This window comes from Loxodonta africana, chromosome 24 (assembly GCF_030014295.1).
Source record: "Loxodonta africana isolate mLoxAfr1 chromosome 24, mLoxAfr1.hap2, whole genome shotgun sequence".
In the NCBI taxonomy this organism is placed as follows: Eukaryota; Metazoa; Chordata; class Mammalia; order Proboscidea; family Elephantidae; genus Loxodonta; species Loxodonta africana.
Window position 1 is genome coordinate 12,179,778 of NC_087365.1, and position 24,905 is coordinate 12,204,682.

The 24,905-nt window shown below is 40.4% G+C and overlaps 1 protein-coding gene and 1 pseudogene across 3 annotated transcripts in view; both read left to right on the forward strand.

Moving 5' to 3' along the window:
- Nucleotides 1–24,905, forward strand: part of LOC100656214 (kinesin-like protein KIF16B) — a 373,573-nt gene that overhangs the window by 220,513 nt on the left and 128,155 nt on the right. For all 3 annotated transcript variants that reach the window (XM_064275760.1, XM_064275759.1, XM_064275761.1), the window contains exons 19-22: nt 3,787–5,145; nt 9,301–9,459; nt 11,707–11,803; nt 12,561–12,611. In XM_064275760.1, coding sequence (XP_064131830.1) covers nt 3,787–5,145; nt 9,301–9,459; nt 11,707–11,803; nt 12,561–12,611 — 1,666 coding nt within the window. The remainder of the gene's footprint in view (nt 1–3,786; nt 5,146–9,300; nt 9,460–11,706; nt 11,804–12,560; nt 12,612–24,905) is intronic.
- Nucleotides 12,626–19,803, forward strand: LOC111751109 (uncharacterized; annotated as a pseudogene).

A 24,905-nucleotide genomic window follows, 5' to 3' on the forward strand; every position in this document is an offset into this window, starting at 1 on the left:
GGTGAATTATTTTTTTGATGTGTTGTTGGATTCTATTGGCTAGAATTTTATTAAGGATTTTTGCATCTATGTTCATGAGGGATATAGGTCTAAAATTTTCTTTTTTTGTAATGTCTTTACCTGGTTTTGGTATCAGGGAGATGGTGGCTTCATAGAATGAGTTGGGTAGTATTCCGTCTTTTTCTATACTTTGAAATACCTTCAATAGTAATGGTGTTAAGTCTTCTCTGAAGGTTTGGTAGAACTCTGCAGTGAAGCCATCTGGGCCAGGACTTTTTTTTGTTGGGAGTTTTTTGATTACCATTTCAATCTCTTTTTTTGTTATGGGTCTATTTAGTTGTTCTACTTCTGTATGTGTTAGTTTAGGTAAGTAGTGTTGTTCCAAGAATTTATCCATTTCTTCTAGGTTTTCAAATTTGTTAGAGTACAATTTTATGTAGTAATCTGATATGATTCTTTTGATTTCATTTGGTTCTGTTGTGATGTGGTCCTTCTCGTTTCTTATTCGGGTTATTTGTTTCCTTTCCTGTTTTTCTTTAGTCAGTCTAGCCAATGGTTTATCAATTTTGTTAATTTTTTCAAAGAACCAGCTTTTGGCTTTGTTAATTCTTTCAATTGTTTTTCTGTTCTCTAATTCATTTAGTTCAGCTCTAATTTTTATTATTTGTTTTCTTCGGGTGCCTGATGGATTCTTTTGTTGCTCACTTTCTATTTGCTCAAGTTGTTGGGACAGTTCTCTGATTTTGTCTCTTTCTTCTTTTTGTATGTGTGCATTTATCGATATAAATTGGCCTCTGAGCACTGCTTTTGCTGTGTCCCAGAGGTTTTGATAGGAAGTATTTTCATTCTCGTTGTTTTCTAAGAATTTCCTTATTCCCTCCTTGATGTCTTCTATAACCCAGTCTTTTTTCAGGAGGGTATTGTTCATTTTCCAAGTATTTGATTTCTTTTCCCTAGTTTTTCTGTTATTGATTTCTAGCTTCATTGCCTTGTGGTCTGAGAAGATGCTTTGTAATATTTCGATGTTTTGGATTCTGCAAAGATTTGTTTTATGCCCTAATATGTGGTCTATTCTAGAGAATGTTCCATGTGCGCTAGAAAAAAAAGTATATTTTGCAGCAGTTGGGTGGAGAGTTCTGTATAAGTCAATGAGGTCAAGTTGGTTGATTGTTGTAAGTAGGTCTTCCGTGTCTCTGTTGAGCTTCTTACTGGATGTCCTGTCCTTCTCCGAAAGTGGTGTGTTGAAGTCTCCTACTATATATGTGGAGGTGTCTATCTCACTTTTCAATTCTGTTAAAATTTGATTTATGTATCTTGCAGCCCTGTCATTAGGTGCGTAAATATTTAATATGGTTATGTCTTCCTGATCAATTGTCCCTTTTATCATTATATAGTGTCCTTCTTTATCCTTTGTGGCGGATTTAAGTCTAAAGTCTATTTTGTCAGAAATTAATATTGCTACTCCTCTTCTTTTTTGCTTATTGTTTGCTTGATATACTTTTTTCCATCCTTTGAGTTTTAGTTTGTTTGTGTCTCTAAGTCTAAGGTGTGTCTCTTGTAGGCAGCATATAGATGGATCGTGTTTTTTTATCCAGTCCGTGACTCTCTGTCTCTTTATTGGTGCATTTAGTCCATTTACATTCAGCGTAATTATAGATAAGTAAGTTTTTAGTGCTGTCATTTTGATGCCTTTTTATGTGTGTTGTTGGCCATTTCATTTTTCCACATGCTTTTTTGTGCTGAGACGTTTTTCTTAGTAGCTTGTGAGATCCTCATTTTCATAATGTTTAACTTTGTGTTTATTGAGTCGTTACGTTTTTCTTGGCTTTTTTCTTGAGTTATGGAATTGATATTCCTTTTTGTGGTTACCTTTTTATTTACCCCTATTTTTCTAAGTAAAACCCTAACTTGTATCCTTCTATTTCGCCTTGTATCACTCTCCATCTGGCAGTTCAAAGCCTCCTATATTTAGTCCCTCTTTTTGATTATTTTGATCGTTTAGCTATTGATTTCCATGATTTCCTGTTGTGTGTATTATTTTGTTTATTTATTTATTTTTTAGAATTAGTCTTAATTTGTTTGTTTTTGTGCTTTCTCTGTTTGAGTTGCGTTGATATCAGGACGTTCTGTTTTGTGACCTTGTATTGTGCTGGTACCTGATATTATTGGTCATCAGGCCAAACAATCTCCTTTAGCATTTCTTGCAGTCTTGGTTTAGTTTTTGCAAATTCTCTAAACTTGTGTTTATCTGTAAATATCTTAATTTCTCCTTCATATTTCAGAGAGAGTTTTGCTGGATATATGATCCTTGGTTGGCAGTTTTTCTCGTTTAGTGCTCTGTATATGTCGTCCCATTCCCTTCTTGCCTGCATAGTTTCTGCTGAGTAGTCTGAACTTATTCTTATTGATTCTCCCTTGAAGGAAACCTTTCTTTTCTCCCTGGCTGCTTTTAAAATTTTCTGTTTGTCTTTGGTTTTGGCAAGTTTGATGATGATATGTCTTGGTGTTTTTCTTTTTGGATCAATCTTAAATGGGGTTCGATGAGCATCTTGGATAGATATCCTTTCTTCTTTCATGATGTCAGGGAAGTTTTGTGTCAGGAGTTCTTCAACTATTTTCTCTGTGTTTTCTGTCCCCCCTCCCTGTTCTGGGACTCCAATCACTCGCAAGTTATCCTTCTTGATAGAGTCCCACATGATTCTTAGGGTTTCTTCATTTTTTTTAATTCTTTTATCTGATTTTTTTCCAGCTATGTTGGTGTTGTTTCCCTGGTCCTCCAGAAGTCCCAGTCTACATTCTAATTGCTCGAGTCTGCTCCTCTGACTTTCTATTGCGTTGTCAAATTCTGTAATTTTATTGTTAATCTTTTGGATTTCTACATGCTGTCTCTCTATGGATTCTTGCAACTTGTTAATTTTTCCACTATGTTCTTGAATAATCTTTTTGAGTTCTTCAACAGTTTTATCAGTGTGTTCCTTGGCTTTTTCTGCATTTATCCTAATTTCATTCGTGATATCTTTAAGCATTTTGTAAATTAGTTTTTTATATTCTGTATCTGATAATTCCAGGATTGTATCTTCATTTGGGAAAGATTTTGATTCTTTTGTTTGGGGGGTTGGAGAAGCTGTCATGGTCTGTTTCTTTATGTGGTTTGATATGGACTGCTGTCTCCGAGCCATCACTGGGAAACTAGATTTTCCAAGTAGTCAGCTGGTGCGCTGGCTCCTAGTTCTGAAAACAGTCGCTGTCTGCCCGTATTTGTTCGTCCTCCGTCTCTAAGTCTGTGTTTGTTGTTCAGAGTTCATAGATTGTTATGTATGTGATCGATTCCCTTGTTTTTCCGAGTCTTTGTTGCAAGAGGGATCCGCGGGAGCGTCCACCTAGTCCGCCATCTTGGCCCCCCTCCCAGCATAAGCATTTTTATTTAATGTCATCTTGTAATGGAACTTCTCCTGAGTTTTAGTCATTAGGTTGAATAAAATTATTCACATTTAAATTTAAATTGAGCATGGTTCTTTCTCTTTGAGCTCAGGGCTTTTTAAATTATATCATGCATAACACATTATGATTTTAGGCTTATAAAGAAATGATATCAGAGGCTACTTCGGGAGACTAGGCAAATGATACGTTAGACAGTTAAAGAATGAAAAAAATTCCTCTTTTTTATTTTAATGAAGGGTTTGGCTTTATGTTGTGTCTTCATTTTCAGAACATTTCAGTTAAGGGAAAGTTAGAGCAACATTTAAACGCAGTGATCAGATGATCAGTTGGCATTTTGCATTTTAGGAAACTCATAGAAGAAATGGAGGAAAAGCAGAAATCAGACAAGGCTGAACTGGAGCGGATGCAGCAGGAGGTGGAGACGCAGCGTAAGGAGACGGAAATCGTGCAGCGCCAGATCCGCAAGCAGGAGGAGAGCCTCAAACGCCGCAGCTTCCACATCGAGAGCAAGCTGAAGGATCTGCTGGCTGAGAAGGAAAAGTTTGAAGAGGAGAGGCTGAGGGAGCAGCAGGAGATGGAAGTGCAGAAGAAGAAACAAGTGGAGGAGAGCTTTCTCTCTGTCAAGGAAGAACTCCAGTGGCTCCAAGAGCTCAACAACGATGAGAAGGCCGAGAAAATGCAGATATTTCGAGAACTGGACTGGCTCAGAAAGGAAAAAGATGAACAGTATGCCAAGCTCGAACTGGAGAAGAAGAGACTGGAAGAGCAAGAACAGGAGCAGTTCATGCTCGTGGCTCATCTCGAAGAGCAGATCCGAGAGAAGCAGGAGATGATCCACCTGCTGCAGCGAGGCGAGGTCCAGCGTGTGGAGGAGGAGAAGAGAGACCTAGAGGACATCCGGGAGGCCCTCCTGCGGGCCAAGGAAGCACGGGCCGAAGGGGATGATGATGGGGAGGAACTACGACAAGCTCAGTTGCATTTCTTAGAGTTCAAGAGAAGGCAACTAGTCAAGCTAGGGAACTTGGAGAAGGACCTGGTTCATCAGAAAGACCTCCTGAAGAAAGAAGTTGAAGAAGAACAGGAAATCCTGGAGCATTTAAAATGTGAAAATAGAGATGAATCTAGGTTGTTGGGAAAAAATGACGCTAGTGTCCAACATGTCACCCAGATGGCTCAAGATTTAGAGAAAATAAAGCCGGTGGAGCACAGGCTGCAGTATAAAGAACGCCAGCTACGGTACCTCCTGCAAAATCATCTACCAGCTTTGTTGGAAGAAAAGCAGAGAGCATTTGAGATCCTTGAGAGAGGCCCTCTCAGCTTAGATAACACGCTCTATCAAGTAGAAAAAGAAATGGAAGAAAAAGAAGAACAACTTACGCAGTACCAAGCCAACGCGAGCCAGCTGCAAAAGCTGCAAGCCACGTTCGAATTCACTGCCAACATCGCACGTCAGGAAGAGAAAGTGAGGAAAAAGGAAAAGGAGATTCTCGAATCCCGGGAGAAGCAGCAGAGAGAGGCACTGGAGCAGGCAGTGGCCAGCCTGGAGAGGAGGCACTCCGCCTTGCAGAGGCGTTCCACCCTGGGCCTGGAGATGGAAGAGCAGAGGCAGAAGGTCCCCACTGCGGACAGCAGCAGCAACCTGCAGGCTGGGCTCCCGACCGGCCTGGCACCTGACCAGGAAGCCCTCGGGAAGGACCAGGAGAGGTGAGAGGTGGAAGGGGAAACCATGGCCATGTAGTACGTGCCAAATGGCTGCTTGGTTCCTACTCTTTATGGCGTGTCTCTCACTTTTTTTTTAAAGTAATTCTTTTAACCTTTATATTCTCTAATGCACAGACAGATACTTATTTTTACCACACCTAATTTTTTTTTTTTTTTTAAGACAAAGACCTCTAAACATTCTTTTATTCCTCCTTAGTATCCTTGTTTTAGAATCTTGGGCCTAAATCTGGGAGCAACAACAACAAAAAATCACACAAACATAAAGCCCTTATCCATTACCCCACTGACCTATGGAATGTGTATGTTTTAATATTTTGATAAACACAAAAGGTCGAGAAAGCTTCACGCCCTGATTCCTTTCTTCCTTCTGCCTTCTCTCCCCAACTCTCCCTCTTCCTTTCCCTCCCCTTCCCTTTCCTTCTCCTTTTTAAATTCTTTCTTCTCTTCCTTTCTTTCTCTTCTTTTTTCCTTCCTTTGTTCCTTCCTTTTCTTACTCCCTGTCCCTCTCCCTCCCTCCGTCCCTTCCTCTGTCCTCCCTTCCTTCCTCCCTCCCTCGACCATCCTCTCTCCCTCCTCCCATCTATTTCCTCCCCTCTTCCCTGTCCTCCCTCAGCAGTGGCTTCACAGCTTCTCTGTGACGAGCACTTGTTACAATAAAGCATCATCCCTGAGTTTACCGGTTGCATATAGTATACTGATTTCGATACCTGGTAGGGAACTAAAAAAAAAAAGAAACTTGTCCCACCTCTATAGATTCTCAATATTTGAGGGGAGGCCTCACAATTGTGTATTTAAAAAGCAAACAAAGGAAACAAGCAAAACTTTCAAATGGTTCTGAACACAATGGTATCTTCCTTTATGATGATTTATATTATCTGATACTATTTTTGGTGTTATGAAAAATAAAACCAGCAAACTAGAACTATTTTCATGGTAAGGAAGGGTATTGGTTCTCTTTCTGTACCTATTCCCTGTCGCCATGCTTACCAGGCAGTAGGTTCTCAAAATGAATAGATGCATGAATTTGAGAGCACTTTTTCTGGTGGCCCTGCAGATGTAATGCCAAAATTCCCAGAAAGGCTGATGTCACTGGTGTGTGAACAGCACCTAGTTTGGGGTCTGGCCATGGAGGTTCGTTCCTGGACCCAGTCCCTTCCGACCTCACTAAGCAGGGTGTTTCTTCTCTGGGACTCTGTCCTCGCCTACAAGAAGTGGGGGGACGAGATCAGGGTGTATGCATTTTCTTTTAGCCCCAGACCCTTGCTTCAGGTGAGATCTTCACCTGAAGCCTGATTGGAGGGCCTTGAACCAGCCTGTCTGCTGTACTTCCCACCCACAGCATCTCCTGAGAAGCTCATGGCCCCTAAGACCCCAGCCTGACATTTGGGCAGAGACAGGGGATCAATTGTTCATGACAAGGCAATACCTACCTACTGTGAGGTGTTGAAGCCTCATCTGCCGTCTTGCCTGAAGAGGTCAGGAAAACCTTCTTTTCAAATGATCTGCTTGTAGACGGTGGTTTGTATTCACAATCAGTCCCTGGTGATTCCCTGAGGCAAAACAGAGCAACAAAATTACAGTCAAAAACCATAATGTTATGACTTCAGAGAAATAGGTCGGAGGTTTAAGAAAATGATTGCAGGTATGTTATGTAAATGGAACTGCCGGACAAATCTCCAGCCCTAGAAATTTAAAGCAGTGGAGGGCACGCTCTCAATTTGTTCCCTGCAGTGTGCAGAAGATTGCTGCATGAGCTTTTAGCTTGATGTCTCTGGCTTTTGTCAACCGGCTCCACTTCCTGGGCGTTTAGTATTAATACTCCGTAATAGTGGGAGCAGTATTGCCATTTCCACAGAAGTGATTTCCCCATGTCAGCATTCTTCCAGGAGCCCTGCAAAGGAGACTCTTAGCTTAATGTGTTTTGATGGAAAAGTCTTCGCTGAGGCCTGCGTGATTCAGGCTGACAAGCCGCGATCTCTTTGCTCTCATTGCTGTGCGTCTGCCGCTTTCTGTGGGAATGTCTGCTGTGCTTTACTTTCTTCCAGGGTTCTTATGGCTCGGCCAGGGCCCACTTGATTTGCCATTTGGAAAATTCCACAAATATGAAATATTAAATTCAATTCACACGGGACCAGAGTGGACAACAGTGCCCTAAACTTGGCTTTCCTGTTGGCTTCTCAGTGCTTTACGAAGGAGTTTGAATCCACTTTGCTGCCTTTTTCCCACCGCCTGTTCATTGCAGCTGCCCCAATGGCATACATCAGGCAGCTTCTCTACAACTTGAAAAGCCCTCTGTCACCTGAGCAGGAATTCCCTTCCCCGTGTGGGGTCAGAACAGAAGCAGATGGTCGGAGCTTTTTAATAAATAGAGTAGTAGTAGAAATAATATTAGTGATGATGATGAAAAATGATCCTGCACCCAGCCTCTGTGGTAAATGCCCTATGTGCGTTATCATTTACTCTTCAAGTGAAGAGAGTGCCAGCATCCCCAGTTTATCAATGAGCAGATTGAAGCCTGCAGTGGTTATGCAGCAGTGGGAGGACCATGTCACACAGTTAGAAAGTGGAACGTAGCAACTGGAACCTAGGTCTATTTACCATCCAACTCTTAACCACTTTGGTTTCTTGGCTACTGACCGCACAGCTGCTGCACCTGCTCTTTACAGTGCTGCGACCCTTTCTTGAGTTGCCCAGTTTGTCCCTTGCCACCCATGTAAATCCTGCTTGACCTTCAGAGCCCCACTCAAACCCCATTTGCTCTGTCCAGCCTTTTCAACTGCCTCTTCCCTGGACAACCTCAGTAGGCATCTTCTTAATTATAAACGGTGGTAATTACCTACTTCCGTGTGGCTCATTTTCTTTGCCTTCTCTGAGAACGGGTTCATATTGTTCCCTGGTTCTTTGCCCACCATTTGACCCCTTATATCCCACTTTTATGTATATTATCTCCTCCTTTGAAAATATTATGTAGTATGCAAGCTGATGCTCAGCAAGTATTTGCTAATCAGTAGACAGAAGGCTGAGTTAAGCTGGGCAGTGCGTTCTGTGAAACCCGTGAGTGCTAACTCTCATGACCCCACGATCACATGTCTAGGAGTTAAGAACTTGGCTTTTATTTTCAGGATAGACCAGTCAAGTTGCTGCCGGTGATACCGGGGGGCTGGGCACATCATGGTATATCAGCATCTGAATCTAGAATTTCTGATTTTGGGGGCCGAAGGAACGTAGAGAGACTAATTGACTTTCATTTGATACATGAAGATATCAAGACTCAGATTTAAATAACTTGCCCAGGTTCACATAGTGAGTGACTACAGACCTTAACCAGATCTTACGCTCCCTGAGGCCAAATTTATTTGCAAACTTGGCCATTCTAGCCTGATGGCTCTGGATTTAAGCATGCCTCAGCCGGTAGAAAAAACGGCCTTCCGCTCATTTGACCTCATGTAGATGTATTGTTATTGGAGATACGTGTTTGGTCCCACAGTTCGGGGGTTATTTTAATTTCTGCCATACTCAACCTGCTTTCCTAGTTCTGTCTTTCCTACTCTGCTCCCCTTTCCCACACCCTCTACCTTAGCCAAAGTGGGTTTCTTGTTTGCTCAGCTTAGCACCTTCATTCATATTGCTTTTGTACCTAGAGAACCTTCCATCATCATTTCCAAAAGTTCAGATTCCCACTGGCCTCTTAAGACTCAGCTTAGAACTGCCTTGACCATGGAGATCCTCCTTGGTTGGTCATTTTAAAAACTCTTCAGAGCATAGATTTCTTTCGTCAAGAAATATTTAGTGAAGTCCCAATATGTGGTCAATAATCAACTGTTCTGTTGAAGCAGGGTTAAGGGGTTCAGCAACCTGTACATCCCCCTCTGAGGACTTCCCTGGAACGCACTGGGAATATCTATGGCCTTGATGGTAGAATTCCCTCCAGCCTCTAGACACTTGGAGCTTTGTGGCCTTTTATCACCTCATACTTGTCTTAAACGTATGTGGCACCTTTTCTACTAGAAAGTAAGGCTCTTTGCATGTTGGGTTTTTGTCTGGATTCCCTATGGTTTTTGGAACAATGTCTAACATAGCAAAGATGCTCGGGAAATACTGTTAACGAATGAATTCATGTGGCTCCTGTCTCTGTAGGTTGGAACATGAAATCCAGCAGCTGAAGCAAAAGATCTGTGATGTTGATGTCATTCAGAAAGAGCATCGTGGGACCCTGGAGGGGCAGGCTTCTTCCTCTGGCTTGCCAGTCAGTACTGAGAAGTCTCAGGCTCATCTGGTCCCTGTGATGGATGACAGGTACTCGACATTCCATGGATGCATGCCTGCGTTCATAATGTGATTTAGCGACTCCCTGGTCCCTGTACTGATCAGATTGCATGTGGAGAGATCTACCAAAGCAACAAGTAATGCTTGTGCCCGAAACATGCTTTGTCTTCGTCGGTTGCTGCCCCACTGGTGGTGGGGTGTGCTATCGTTAGAAAGGGAATCAGAGATCTGGGACCTGGATGGCCAGATCCAAGGAGTATTAGTACAAGCTGTTTGTGTGAGAAGATAGAATTAAAAAGTCCAGAGAAATCAGCCCAGCCAGGAAGGAGTGATGCAACACCATATGGGGAGGAACAAAGAAGTAGAATTAATTGAACTGTACCAAGATAGAGGACCTTGTGCTGACATTTAATTTTATATATAAGTCATTGATTACAGGTAAATGAAATGTGTTATTAAAAACTGTACCAGTATATTCAAAATGATCATAAATAGCATAAAACATACCTGATGTTACTTTGGGGGTATTATGAATTGTTCCAGAGCTTAGAGCTCCCAGATAAATCAGCTTAATCATTCTTTGGCTAAAAGAAAATGACGATTATTTTCCTCAGCCTGTTCAATGTCACAGGACATTTTAAATTGGGTAGCCCTGAGCTCTGGGTATTAGGAGATTTAGAGTATTTGGATATCGGAATATAATAAGAATGGCATGAGCCACTGTATCCCTTTAAATATAGGACTACATCTTCCATAGTGTTAGTTTAACACTTAAATAAAGGCCATGTAAATGGCCTTGGCTCAGGTTCGGTTGCACATGGTTTTATTTTTAGTGCTAAAAGGTAAATACTGCAGTTTATTACCTTAAAGCATTCTTCTGCAATATTTTACTTAAAATAGTAATAATCTCTTTACCTAGCATTTTAGAAAATCACCTTTACCTTGGTCAGTAGTACAAAAAGTATTTACAGGGTTATGCATATGCTTAGAAAGATGAAGATTTTTTTTTTTTAATATGCTAAGATTTCAACCTGGAAAAGTTAATTTAAAATAGTTTATCTAATGAGTGTCTGTAGGACTGAGGGCAAGAGGGCCTATAACTCAGTAAGACTTCTCTTTGGGCATACTGAGCTCCTAGAAGGATTTCCAGTGGAACGAAAATTGTCTGGTCTCTGTGGTTCCTCTGGATGGAATGGCTTAAAGCCGAATCAGCCAAACCAGAGATTGGGCTGAAATCTCCCATTACGGTGAAGGTTGATGGTTGTGTGTCATCCCACTTCACATATATTCTGTGGGGTATTTTTTTTTTTTTTTAATCATATATACAGTTGACAGCATCCTCTAAAGGCAGCTGTTTGGGCTTCTACTCTGCCTTGGCCCACTTTGTCAGGCATTTTGGAAAGTAAACCAAATCCGTTGCTGTTGAGTCGACTCTGACTCGTAGCAACCCTTCAGAATGTGATTTCTACCAGCTAGTGCAGATAGTCTAACTGGAGAGACAAGACAGATGCGGAACGATGCGCAAGACACTGTGTGATCTTAATAACGAAAATCCATCGAGAGTGTGTCCACCTGTCCTTTTTTATCTTCATAAATGACGTTGTTGTTGTTAGGTGCCATTGAGTCAGACTGGTGGTGACCCTGTGTACAACAGAAGGAAACACTGCCTGGTCCTGAGCCATCCTCATAGTCATGGTTATGCCCAAGCCCATTGTTGGAGCCACTGTGTCAGTCCCTCTTGTGGTGGGTCTTCCTCTTTTTCGATGACCCTCTACTTTATCCAGCATGATGACCTTCTCCAGGGACTGATCCCTCCTGATAACATGTTCAGAGTATGTGAGACGTATGCAGTGAAAAATAATTATTGCCGTTTTCTGTTTGAGAAGACTGAGGCTCACCAAGTGAAGTGTTTGCTATCAGAGTAAGGCCTGAGACCACAGAGCCTTGTGAAGCCAGCATCTGTGAGTCCCCCTACCCTGCCATGGGGGCTCCACTAAGAATGTCTGGAAAAGATTTGAACGAGATAACTTAGTCTCCTTTCCATTCCCAAGATTCTGTCATCCGTCAGGTTCTTTCTGGTTTGGGAAAACCCAGATAGATAGCAAACATACGTTGTTAGGTTTCTTAGGAGAAAAATGTTCAAGGTCCTGACGTGGTATTAGTGTTTGGCATTTTGAATGAAAAAGGCTTCTGTTATGAAGGCATGATAGAGAAAGGAGCTCAGAATGTTCCAGGTGGTTAAAAGTGTTCAAAGGGCCCTGTCTCCGTTGTTTCAAGGATCAATGCATACATCGAAGAAGAAGTCCAAAGACGTCTTCAGGGTTTGCATCGTGTGATTGGCAGTGACAGCAGTGTGTCAGCAGAAGTGATGAAGGTGAGCTGAAGGAGTGAAGTCATATGGTCATTCCTTCTCAAGGTGACCTTTAAAATAAGTTAGTGGTGGTGGTGGTAAGGTGGTTCTCAGTGAGAAAGTTCAGGTGCTACACTGAAATACAGATTGAATATGGAACATTCTAGATATAAGTAATTAAATACTGCTCAGGTGGAGTTTAACAGTTTGTAAATAAGTATTAATTCGAGAGTAACTATTTTTATTAAAATTTTAGACTATTATGAGAGTTGCTAAGGAAATACAAGCCTCCTACAGTGCCGTAGTTACTTTCCTTGATTTATAAAAATTCTACATGTAATATTTTTCCATTTTATCCTAAAACACAACTCCCCATTTTCATAAAGCATTTAATTTACTTTGTAAATTACCTGAAGTGGAAATACACATTTTACCTTTGAGAAAATGTGTATTTGTGACAAGTTGATTTTTTAATCAACAAAGACATTTCATTTCTGTCCTGCATATTAAAGATTATCCTAAGGAAATCTTGCTTTAAAATATATATATTTTTTAAGAATTTTAAAATTAGAAATAAATGGTTCAGTTCTTTTACAAGTAGGTGATTAATAGAGTCATGTTTACCTAGGGAGTATAAATTCTATAGAAGGGTGTCATTGTTGAATGGCAAGCGTGTTTCCTTAGAATTTTGTCCTCATAAATATTTGTGAACAAATCACTTCTTTTTCCATCTGTGAAAATATTATAATTTAATATAGAGAGCTTTTTATTTTCTTTTCAGGATAAAGAGAAACATCACAATGGCACCATTCAACGTAAGCTAAAATATGAGGTAGGTAATGATTTTTCAGATTGATAGTGTCGTCTTAAATTAATGGCATGCTCGTGTGATTAAATTTTCTTAATGTTTAGTTGCATGATTAGAATTTTGAAGTCCCAGTGAGATTAATGGCTAATAGTGAAAGCCAGCTATTATATAGACTTAAAATTAAATGGAATCTTGCAGGTCGAAAAGTGCTTTGACTTTATTTGAGTGGCGTCTGGCTGTGGTGGAAGCCCTTTGCCCAGTATTTCATTTGTAACAGTATCCTTTCCCTTGGTCTGTATTTAAAAGGCAGAATTCTATAATCAGAACCAGATACGGCATTTGGAACTGAAACGGAGTGCTTCTCTATATTTGAAAAACCCTGTTCCTTTTATAGACTGTGAGCAGGGGCTAGTACAAAGGAAATAACCTTGACTGATTAACTTATTTTTCTGGTAAATTGTCAAACCAAAGTTTATCTGGGCATATGATTCGTAAGATTTTGCTTGTATTTTCCTTTGCTAAGAGGCATGTCCTTCCATACATTCCTAAATTTAAAAGAAAAAAACAAATCTTATACTAGATGGTAGAAGTCTAATAGATGGTGCCCATACAATATTGAAGAGAGAACAGAAGAGTAGGTGTTCCATAGGCCATCCTCCCCTCTGCTAATCACTTAGTAGTGATACTGTGTTCCTTCTGGATTCCATCTCCTTAGAAGACAACCTTGTAACAAGCAGGGCGTTGCCTTTCATTTATGTGTGTCCCTAATGCCTGGCACATAGCGGGCGTACATCAAACCTTTCATGGTGATGGTTTGTGGATAAGAATGATGGCAATCCAAGCAGGACAGACAGAATTAAGGATTCCCATGAAACAAGCCAAAAGGACAGAAACACATGGTCTGCGTTGGAATACTTATGAATTTCTTGCCATCTGATTTTCATAAGTGTGCCTTTCATGAGTATTCTGACTCATGGCATGTACTTATTTTCATGACTAAATTTGACCTTTTAAAAATTGAATCAAAGATCTTAGGATTCATGGAAGTGAAATATTAGGCTAAGAAATGGATACTTGGATCGATACCATACAATGTATACCTATCAAAATATTCACCAGTTTACAGGGTATATAATATGGAAATTGATCTTCTATATGTGAATTGGATCGTCTGTTCTAATTTTTATTATTCTTTTATCATATATCAATCAATACAAATGGCTCAGGCTTTCTATTAACATCTGAATCAATCTACAAAATGAAACCAGTGACCACAGGAATCATCATATACAAAAGAGTCAGAAAAAGTGATCCCACATCCCCATTTCAACTTTTTTTGACATCTTGAACAGAAAAGGAAGTCTTGGCTGGCATGGTATCTTGCACCGCTTCTGTCCAAAGATGCCACTGTCATTCCCAGCATCATTAGAGGGGAGAGGAGGGAAGTGGATCAGAGCACCCACTGAAGTATTCCCATAACATGGAACACCTCAAGCCCTAAGCCTTTCTCCTCAGCATCTTGAGAGAGAGCCCATCAGCAGAGATCTGTCTTTGGTCCAAAAGGTGTTGCAGGGCAGTAATTGCAAATATAGTTATCACAAGCATGCCTGCAATTTCAAGCCAAAATTTTGTAATCCATCTCAAATCTCTTTAGCTTGTTTAAAGAAAGCAACACCAACAATGCAGAATATTTTCAGGATAAATCAGAAAGTTCAGTAAGCTGATGACTCATAGAGCAGCTGGAGGAGTGAGTACAGCTGGACTTTGCTGCAACACACTTCCCAAGAAGTGTCTGTAAATAGCGGAAATACACAGACCAGGCAGAGCAGGGTACTTTGCTTTGTTCTCTCTGACAGTATTTCTAGGGAGGAGGGTGCATCTGACAGTGTTCCTCTGAGAGCCCCAACTTTGGTGTTTCATAGTGAGCAGCAAGCTGAGAAAGAGGTAGCTGCCAAAGAAAAAAATTAGCTCCCCAGAAAACCGCTTGCCATTGAGTTGATTCCAACTCATAGTGACCCTGTAGCACTTGTAAACATCAGGTCAGAAGTAAGGAATGGATTGGAGTGTTTTTACTCCAAGTTCTCAGACCTTTGTAAAGATACCAGTCATCACCTGCTACAGGCTGGCACAAAGGTGATCCACCAAGCCAGGCATGTGGGCAGCCTGTGTGACCCAAGTGGGCTGAGCTCCCGTGTAACAGCCATCATCAGAAATCTGCCATTTCTGAAACACTCATCACTGGACGTGCCCTTGAAGTGACACGTGGCATCATCAGACTCTCATTCTTTTCCTGAAGCTCAAGTTGGCAGCAGCCACAGTGAAGAGGCAGGGGACTGAGGCCAGCAGAGAGTAGCATGCCCTACACAGTTCCTGCCTTCACAGCTGCAGGTTTACCAGGTTCCTTGCCACCCTCAGTGTCCTGGCTTGAATATGAAGATGCTAGAAATAGCTCTGCATTTAAGCAGACTGAATGCTGGAACTTCAAGAGCACCCTTTAAAAGACCTTCTTGAACATGTTGCTTGTTCTCTACTAGAACTTTTGAGTGGCATGAATGAAGTCAAAGGTGTTTACTGGTTTGCTTTTGCTAACTGCACAGAACCTGACTCCCAGCCAGTATGTTTGCTCCTGCTTCATTCAACTTTATTTGCTATGGGTCTGTCAGATAATCACCCTGGCTCAATGGGCATTTTTCATGGTCCCCCTCTCTCTGGACTAAAGGAGATTCAAACCAGCTTTGGCGGACAGAGTGTTCGATTCCTGGGCCCTTTAGAGGGTCTCTTGTTCACTGTATTCTGTTACCACAAAACATTTCTCAACACATATACTGAGACCTCCTGTTGTGTCTTGAGGCTGCTTCCTGCACTTCATCCTTTGCTCAAGCAAGATCTGGTTCAGCTTTTTCTTGATTGGAAAACAGAAATCTCTGATTTAGTTTTGGGAAACAGAGTTGGACTGTCATCCAAATTCCAGAATACCTTGGTCAACATGATTTACTTTCTTCATGAAAATATGAAAATCAACATCCCCTCACTGGCAGAGGGTCAGTTATTGCTCTACACAACAATGACTCCAGCCAAGGTCATTCCCAGTCAGCCAAGGCCATTCCCAGTTGGCCAAGGCCATTCCCAGTTACTAGTCCTTCTGAACACCCACATAGCACTTGTGCAGAACGATAGCCTTTTTCATCCTCATACTAAACCTTTAAACCTGTCTCCTCCACCTGCACAATTTGATGTGATCAAATGCCATGCTTTGAGTGAATTCAGGTGTGTTGCAGACAAGAAAAGTTTATTAACAATAGAACTTGTCTTCTTACAAAAACTCAGACTTGAATCTGACTCAAGAGATAGTCCTCTGAATACTCTCAAGAGGCTAAAAATGCACAATTGTTCACCACCTGATTGTGCCTTTCAGGGATGTCTGGAGATTAACCTCAAATTCAGAAGATGAAGCTCTTTGCCTCATCTCACATTTGGCAAGAATCTAGGAAGGAGACTTAAAAATGCACAACATGTTTTAGTAATATTTTATTGTGTTTTCAGTAAAGGTTTACACAGAAGCTTGGATTCCCATCCAACAAGTTCTGTACAAACTGTTCAGTGACATCAGTTAATTCTTCCCAATGTATGAACATTCTCAATATTTTTGTTCTGGTTTTTCTGTTCCCATTAATCTCATTTCCTTGCCACCTTATATTTTCATCTATTTTTAAGGTAATTGTTGACCATTAGGTCTCATGTGGATGATTTTTTAAAGGAACACAGTACTCAGGACTGATATTCTTTATTTTGTGAGCCAATTTGTTCTTAGCTGAAAGGTGATCTTGGGCTACTTTAGGTTCAAGATTTAAAGAAGCTCTCAGGGTTATAGTCTTGTGAGTCCTCCAGTCCCAACCAGTCCAGTAAGTCTTTTTTTGTTTCTGTCTTTTTAAGGAATTTGAGGTTCTCTTACATATTTTTCTCCCATTCTATCAGGGTCCATCTATTGTGTTCCAGATCAGAATAGTCAGTATTATTAGCCAGGCACCATCTAGTTCTTCTGATTTCTGGGTAGATGAGGCAGTGGTTCATGAGACTATTAGTCCTATAGACTAGTTTCTTATTTGAATCTTTGGTTTCCTTCTTTCTCTTTGCTTCAGGTGAGCAGAGACCAAGAGTTGTATCTTAGAGGGCTGCTCACAATCTTTTAAGACCCCGGACACTACTCACCAAACTAGAACGTAGGACATAAACTTTAGGAACTATATTACACCAGTTTGACCAAGATGTCCCGTAAGACCATGGTCATAATCTCTGAAAACCAGGAAACCAATCCTGCAAGGTGTTTGGTTATGCCTAAGAGGTATCCATAACTGTGCCCCATGTGCTTTATTATGTATATGAATATATGTGCATGTAGTCACATACGTGCATATACATTTGCAAACACCTGTGTATCAGTGGTTAAGCATTCGGCTGCTAACCAAAAGGTCGGCAGTTTGAATCTAGCAACAGATCCTTGGAAACCCTATGGGGCAGCTCTACACTGTCCTATAGGGTCGCTATGAATCGGAATCTACTCAATGGCAATGGGTATGTATGTGTGTGTGTCACTCTCTCTCTCTATATAGAGAGAGACACACACATATACACACCTATGCACAAATATGGCTACATGCATACATATATACCTGCACATATATTTTTTGGTGGCATAGTGGTTAAGTGCTACGCCTGCTAACCGAAAGGTCTGCAGTTTGAATCCTCCAGGCGCTCCCTGGAAACTCTATGGGGCAGTTCTACTGTGTCCTGTAGGGTCCTGTGAGTCGGAATTAACTCGAAGGCAGTGGGTTTGGTTTGGTTTTTGGATATTTTTTGGTGGTTGTTGCTTTTATTGCAAAATTGTATATGCCATAGCAATTACCAGAAGGTCCTTTTTTCTTGTGTTCATATTAGTGACATCTTTTACCTTCGTCAAGCGGTGCACACTTCACCCTCATTGGTTGTTGCCTTTCCCATCAGCAAAAATAACGAGTGCCTATTACCTAGAGAGTTAATTCCCCTTCCCTTCCCTGTAACCACTGATGTACATTAGCTTCTGTATATTTCCCTGTTCATGTCATTTCATAAAAGTGAGAACATGTAATATTTGTTCTTTGAGATTGACTTATTTCGCTCAACATAATGTCCTCCAGGTTCATTCATGTTCCAAGATGTTTGGGACTCATTTTTCTTTATTGCTGAGCAGTATTTCATTGTATAGTATAGCACACTTACCCATTCATCTGTTGATGGGCACTTGGTGTTTCCATTTTTTGCTATTGTGAATAGTGCTGCTGTGACCATAGGTGTGCATATGTCTGTTTGTGTCACTTCTGTTAGATCCCTAGAGTATTATACCTAGGAGTGGAATCCCTGGGTCATATGGCAGCTCTACCTCTAGTATGTTGAGGAACCAAAATGTCAGTACCATTTTGTATTCCCACCAGCAATGGATGAGGATTCTAAATTACATATTTTTTGAGATCTTTAATAAAATGAACATTTTGAAAACAGCCAAGGAGACATGATTATATTAGACCTACAGACCTTTAAAATTGAAAATATAAATATTTTAAATATCTACAATAAAATAAAACAGCTGTTAGCAAAGCACAGATCAAATGTCTTCATCACCATGTTGCTTCATTTTCTTGAAACTCATGCTCATAAGTTTGAGCCCACCCATTATTTGTGAGGCAGTTAAAGCCTTTCTGATTGTGTTTGGCTTCAGTGTCGATTTATGGTGCAGTGACTTGGAATCTATCTGTGCCTGCTGGATTCCTGTGGGCTAATTTGTGCTGCCTGAAAAAGTGCCCAGGTTGGCAGTGACCTTCATTGACATCTTCTGTTCTAGCCGTGATTAGGACAGCTATGTAGCAGAGCCCATTAGTGATGCAGCAAGCTTCCTGTGAGGACCCAGGGATTTAGAATGTCCTTCTATCACAATGATAGGAGGCATCAAGATGGTGACAAAAAGACGGTTCCTTTTTCCTCAGCTAATTGCCTTTTTCTTCCTCCCTTCATGGTTTTTGACTGTTTCTCTCCCCCACCCCACCATTCCACGTCTTTCTCTGAGCTTTTATATTTCTATTCCAGAGGGGCTCTTCTTCATTGTCAAGTCTAACTTTTCTAATGGCTTCTTTTTGCTGCCTTGTCAAATATATGGTCCCCTTATAAGGCCCTCAGCACTTTTCACTGGCTATCCTCCCCCTTGTCTCTCAGCCCACCCATTACTCATACCACTGGCCGAGATATTCCTCTAGCCTAACCCATCCGATCTGGTGGCCTCCCAGCTGAGGCGAGTGAGTTCCTGCCCACATTTGCCTTGCCTGTGTCTTCTGTCTACAGGAAGTACCATCCAGTAGTCAGCTTCATTCCTCTGCTAGCAGCTTAAGACATGGATGTGCATGCCCTATTAAACTCCGTGTCTCTGAATGAAGGAAACATACCTCCTTATTGCTCCACCTACTCCTATTCCCAGCCGTGATCATGCTTATGTCAAGGAGCTACTCATTGAATGTCACACAGTATTGAGTCAACTATCCCATTAAGCCATTCATTTTAGCTCTGGCACAGAGAGGTCATTTGCTAGTCTGGTGAAATCTCTGGATAATGTACAATGTAAGCGTTCTAGCCAGCTGTTCATTTCTCTTTCTAAGCAATGACAGGGACAGTGTCAAGGCTTAACATATCCAGAAACTTACCATCTCCATTTGCCCAGGAATTGTGTATCTTCCCCCCGTTTCCACTTTAAAGCTAATAGCAAGCTACTTGTTCTGTGTTTTCTTCATTAAGTTCTGGGATAGTGAATAGAAGATGGAGAAAGGCAGGAAACTGGAAAATAGATTATGATCCACAGTATGGTGGCACCAGCCTTGTTTGGTTTAACCCAGTAGAGGCTTTTTGTTTTTTTTTGAGGCAATTAAATTCAAATGTGTTCAGATGCAGCATGTGCTGGTCACTTCCAAAGTCACCCACACCTCCCCCCCACCCCCCGTTGACGTACACCTGAAGGCATTTGAGTCTGTGATCCTCAGCATTAACGTTGTCACGTTCTTGACTAGTAGGTGTTCGGTCATGAAAAAATATTCTAAAATATACCATGGTAGTCTTCTGGTATCTGATCAATAATCTTCTAATTTATTTTCATTTTATTCAGCTAGTATATTTTACATTGTTACCTTTTTTTTTTTCAGTTGTGCCATTCACTAATTTTTTTTTTTTTTTTTATGTTATCCTTGGTAAGAAAAATAGAATTAAGGATCATGAAGAACAGAGAGCAAAATGAAAGATGACAGCAGACGAATGCCGTAGTTGGGAAAAGGCAGCAATTCACAACTAGTACATAGTTTCAACAAAGAGTGATAAAAATATTAAATAGACAAACTTGCTAGTTCTCAGGGGTAAAAAAAGCATAATTCTACTATGTTATAAATCCTGGCCTTTAGTCTTTTATATCGTATGGAGCATGCAGCAAATAGTGTTACATAAAAATGGTATTTCTCATGACACTTCTCCAGTCTGCTTTACGATCCAAGTAGAATATAATGAAACTCATGTTCTGATTTCACTACACAATAGAAGCAGCCTATGGCATTCAAATTTTACCTGTCACTTCTCTCACCTGAGCACACTGTTTACCTTTAAATAAAATTCGGATCTCAAATATGAGAGTTTGACTTGCTGTCTGTGAAGTATTAAGGTTCTCGTAATACCTGTGGAAGCCAGCGGAATAGGTTTATGCCATTGTCCACTGAGGCATTAGCCTTAGCCAGCCTCCCTCCACACCCACTGGCTCGTTCTCCGGTTCTAAACCCATGACACTACTGTAGTGGAACAATTATAAAAGTCTAGGTGTCCAACCTGTGTAACATTGTCTCAGTTGTAATCAGGTTTTGAATCAAAAGAACATAAGTACGTACATAGTTTGTTATATGGCATTTAGCAGTGTTGTAATAGAGGCATGAACATTTGCCTTGTGGGACTTATTGATTCATTCTAGATAATACCTCTTTGAGCACTTTTGAAATAGTGATTTCGTCTGGATTTGATTAAAATCCGTTTTGCTCACAGCTGCATGTTTTTGCAGACTCGTGCTTCGCAGGGTGAATTTATTTAGTCTTTGTTGAAAAACATTTCAAAACAGTTTGTCTCCTCATTTCTTATTGCTGAAAAAAATGTGTGTGCATCCCCTCGGAGGAGAACACTTAAGGCTTACAGAACAAGTAATTACAGTAATTCTATTTCCATGCTTTACTCCAGGTGATGTAGAGCTTTGTTTGATAAATAGACAAGAGCCTCTTTTATTAATGCTTCTTTGATGGTCAAACAGCTCACTGTCTTATAAGGTCTTTTGTTAATTTAGTTACACATTTTCAGTAAGCATCTTGTATGAATTTTATTCCTTAAAATATCTGTTGTCATGGATGTTAGCAGTCAGCTGTTGCCGAATAACAAACAGCGTCCAACATCTCAGTGACATTCAAAAAAAAAAAGGAAAAGCTTTTATTGCTCTCTAATGGTTTGCAAGTAGGTTGAAACGGCTCTGCTCTGTAGAAGCATACCTGCCCCCCCTTCTCCTCCTGGACTTCAGAATCAGAACTCAGCAGCGTTTGAATCATAGCAAGGACTTGGCATACATCACTGAGTGAAAATGTGTGGCATTTTTTTGTCATAGTTAACCAAAGAGATTGTAGAACTAGAAGGGAGAACACCTGATTTTCCTTCCTAAGGGCCTTAAAGCATCTGTATCCATGTCTGGTGAAGAGAACCACATAGCAGTTGTTGCCATGGAATCAGTTAGTCCACAAAAGAAAGAAAAAAAAAAAAAAAAACAAGCCCACTGCCTTTGAGTCAATTCTGACTCATAACAGCCCTGTATGACAGAGTAGAACTGCTCCATAAGATTTCCAAGGAGCCGCTGGTGGATTTGAATGGCCGCCCTTTTGGTTAGCAGCCAAACTTTTAACCACTGTGCCACCAGGTCTCCCAATTAGTCACAGTAGACCAAAAATTTAGTCTCCTTTAAATCAGCTGTTTAATTATGGGTTGTCCAGAGATGAGGACCTCTAAAGGCACTAACTAGTCTTTCATGATCTAGGGAAAGGTGGTGATATTTTTAGTAATTCCAAGTTTGAACGTTCATCACATATCCACTATCTACCATCCTTGGAACAGTGTTGGTCAGCTCGGATCCATGTGGGAGAAGTCATTTCTTTCAGTAAGAATCATGGATTGGCAATGTCCTGCTAACCTTTTACCCTAAGACCACTAAGCTCAAGGGATTCTCTAAGCACCTGGGTCCAAATAGTTTGTCAGTTATTTTTTTTCAGGTAGCTTATCCCTGAAAAAACCAAAACCAAACCCGTTGCCATTGAGTTGATTCCAACTCATAGCGACCCTATAGGACAGAGTAGAACTGCCCCCTAGTGCTTCCAGGGAGCACCTGGTGGATTTGAACTGCTGACCTTTTGGTTAGCAGCTGTAGCTCTTAACCACTATGCCACCAGTTTATCCCCAAGGATATATAACAATAAATGTTCTTTTCTTTGAAAGCCTGTATTTCTTTTTCCTGATGTGAATTTTCTCATTTCTTCAAGTCAGGCTGTTATTAAGCCCTGACCTTGACAGGGACTGTCAGGGTGTGTTGAAGCATGTGTGGCCACATGTCTCAGCAAAATGTAGTTCACTTGTATTTCCTAAGCCTTCAAAGGTAGCATGGAATAAAGACAAGGTCCCTACACTACATAAGTAGACTTCACCTTCTGGAGATGAATAAGACATGTCTTGGCTGTTCACCATACTAATAATTTACACCTGCTCACACAAGTTACCTGTGTTCCGTGTTTCTTATAACATGGTTTGTATTTGAGAATGTAACATTCTCACCATCTCGCCTGCCCCAGTTCCCCATTTTCAAACCTTTGGGACGTAGTAAGTGTTTGATAAATAGTAGCTGTAATTAAAATTGTAATGACATGCGTGGTCGAAAAAGGGCGGTATTAGAACTATGTGCGCTGCTGGAAACGAGAGAGTAATTTTGTTAAATCTGAGAAAACCCAGGTTTACCTGTACTTTTAGAAACAAAGCTTGAATATGAGCTCCAGGGAATTAGACGGCAGTCCTCAGGTCTGACCTTGTCATAGTCAAGCATATACTGAACTCATCGATCCATTACATAATTAGAGTGCTTAGGGAGAAATGTTCATGACTCCATTTAGAGCGGGGCCATCCCGAGCCCTCTGTGGTGCCCGATAGTAATCTGAGTGGATGTCAATGCCACTCCCTGTTAATTTCCATTATTTGTCCCTTTTGAAATAGATACCACGAGGAGACAGAGAAATTTCTAATCTGAATATTTAAAATGTAGCCTGTGTTCTGCCTGTTTCTTTTGGCTAAGAACCAGCTGCAGTGTTTTACCTACAATGGAAAATGGCATATTTGTTGACACAAGAATATTATTTCATTAAAAGTTATGAGAAAGTATTTCTTTGTATTTTTATTTTAAAAGATGATGCTTATTATACACAGAAACAATTCAAGTTACCAATTATGTATTTTTTCTTGACTTTTTATTTGTAAGTAAAACCATTCTGCTGTGCATTTAAAAGTGCCCTGAAATGTCCTCTGCATTTATCCACACTGGAGCTGCTTCAGAGAGGTGCTTCAAACATGCCACTTTTCATGTTTCTTTACCTCCTATTATGATGTGTAGCCAATGTCGCCTTCCAAATCTAAGATTCTTCTCTGCTGCGTGTAGAGAAACCGACTGAATCCAAAATAAAGAATGCCATTTAACTTTAAAAGCACCCTAAGTAATGGAATATAATGTGATACTGTGTACATTTACTTGTCTAGTATAAAATCAAGATACAGCTACTTTCAGAGCAAAAATAAATTTAGGAGGAGCTGGACTGCAGGACTAATGGTCTCCATCAACCACTGCCTCCACCACCCTGAAACCAGAAGAATTAGATGGTGCCCGGCTACCATCATTGAATGCTCTGATCAGGGACACAATAGACGATTCCTGATTAAAAGGGGGAAAAAAAGTGGAACAGAACTTCAAATTCTTAAAGAATCTAGATTTAATGAACTTGCTGAGGCAGAATGAGCCCCTGAAACTATGACCCTGGCTTGCTCTTCAAACCTTGAATTGAAACTATCCCCTGAAGTCACCTTTAAATGCAGTAACAGTTGAGCCCAAAGAGTAAAGATTGTCACCCTTGAGTATTGTGATTAAAAAAAAAAAAAATTATAAAAGACCAAAGAGTCAACAGCTATTTTAAAGCATAAATAAGGAGGTTGGGGGCAGAGAGTGTAAATAAATGAAACAATTGAGCAGAAATGAGAATGCTGACCCAACGTGAAGAATGTCACCGATGTCATGGGTCCTTGTGTCTAGAAACTAGAATAGGAGCAGGTTTTGGTGTGTATATTTTTACCAGAAATAAAACTAAATATTAAAGATAAGTAAATTTAGGAGACATTTATGTTAGTTTTCATTCCTGCCCAACATAAACTTAGTTGAAGAAAATGGCGAGAATCATTCACACTGTACCCTGGAAATTCTACATCTTTCATGACAGACTTTATAAAGTTATTTTTTTAAATTATATTGCAGCAATCATTTGGTGGAAACGCGTACTTTCTACCTGTGCATCTGTTTATCTATTGATCTATCCATTTATCTATGCATTTGTATTTTTGGTCAGATGTCATGAGATCTATAGTTGTATTTTATTCAGTTTTACAGTTGTTTATTTCTGTACACTTTTACTAAATATTTTATTAAATCTGTGAGATTATAGTAAACTGTGGCCAAGATGATAGTGGGAACTCTGATAATATTACTAGGCCCAAACAAGCTGAATAAGACAAATATCCTTCCCAGCAAAGCATTCAGTTACAGCACACTGTCTGGACCTGATGCGGGCAGTGGTTCCTGTACCCAGTCTAGGATCACTTACTGAGATACACATGCAGGTACCAGTATGTAAAGGGCTGTCCTAGATTTAGGCAAGCTACATAAACATTATAAGATCTTTTCCCTCCCAGAGAACTATTACCTACTTAATCTATGTGATGAATGAAGTTAACAAAAAAAGGCAGAGTTTTTTTCTGTAAAGGATATACGAACCTAAGATTCAAGCAACTTTCTTTTCATTACGAATTAATTTCACAATTATACATTACTGGGAATAGACAACTTTCCAGTCTTAACATGCTCATGTAATAACGAGGCCATCAGTTATAGTCTTAATCATGCTTTGAAATATGACTTATAAAAAAGAGAAA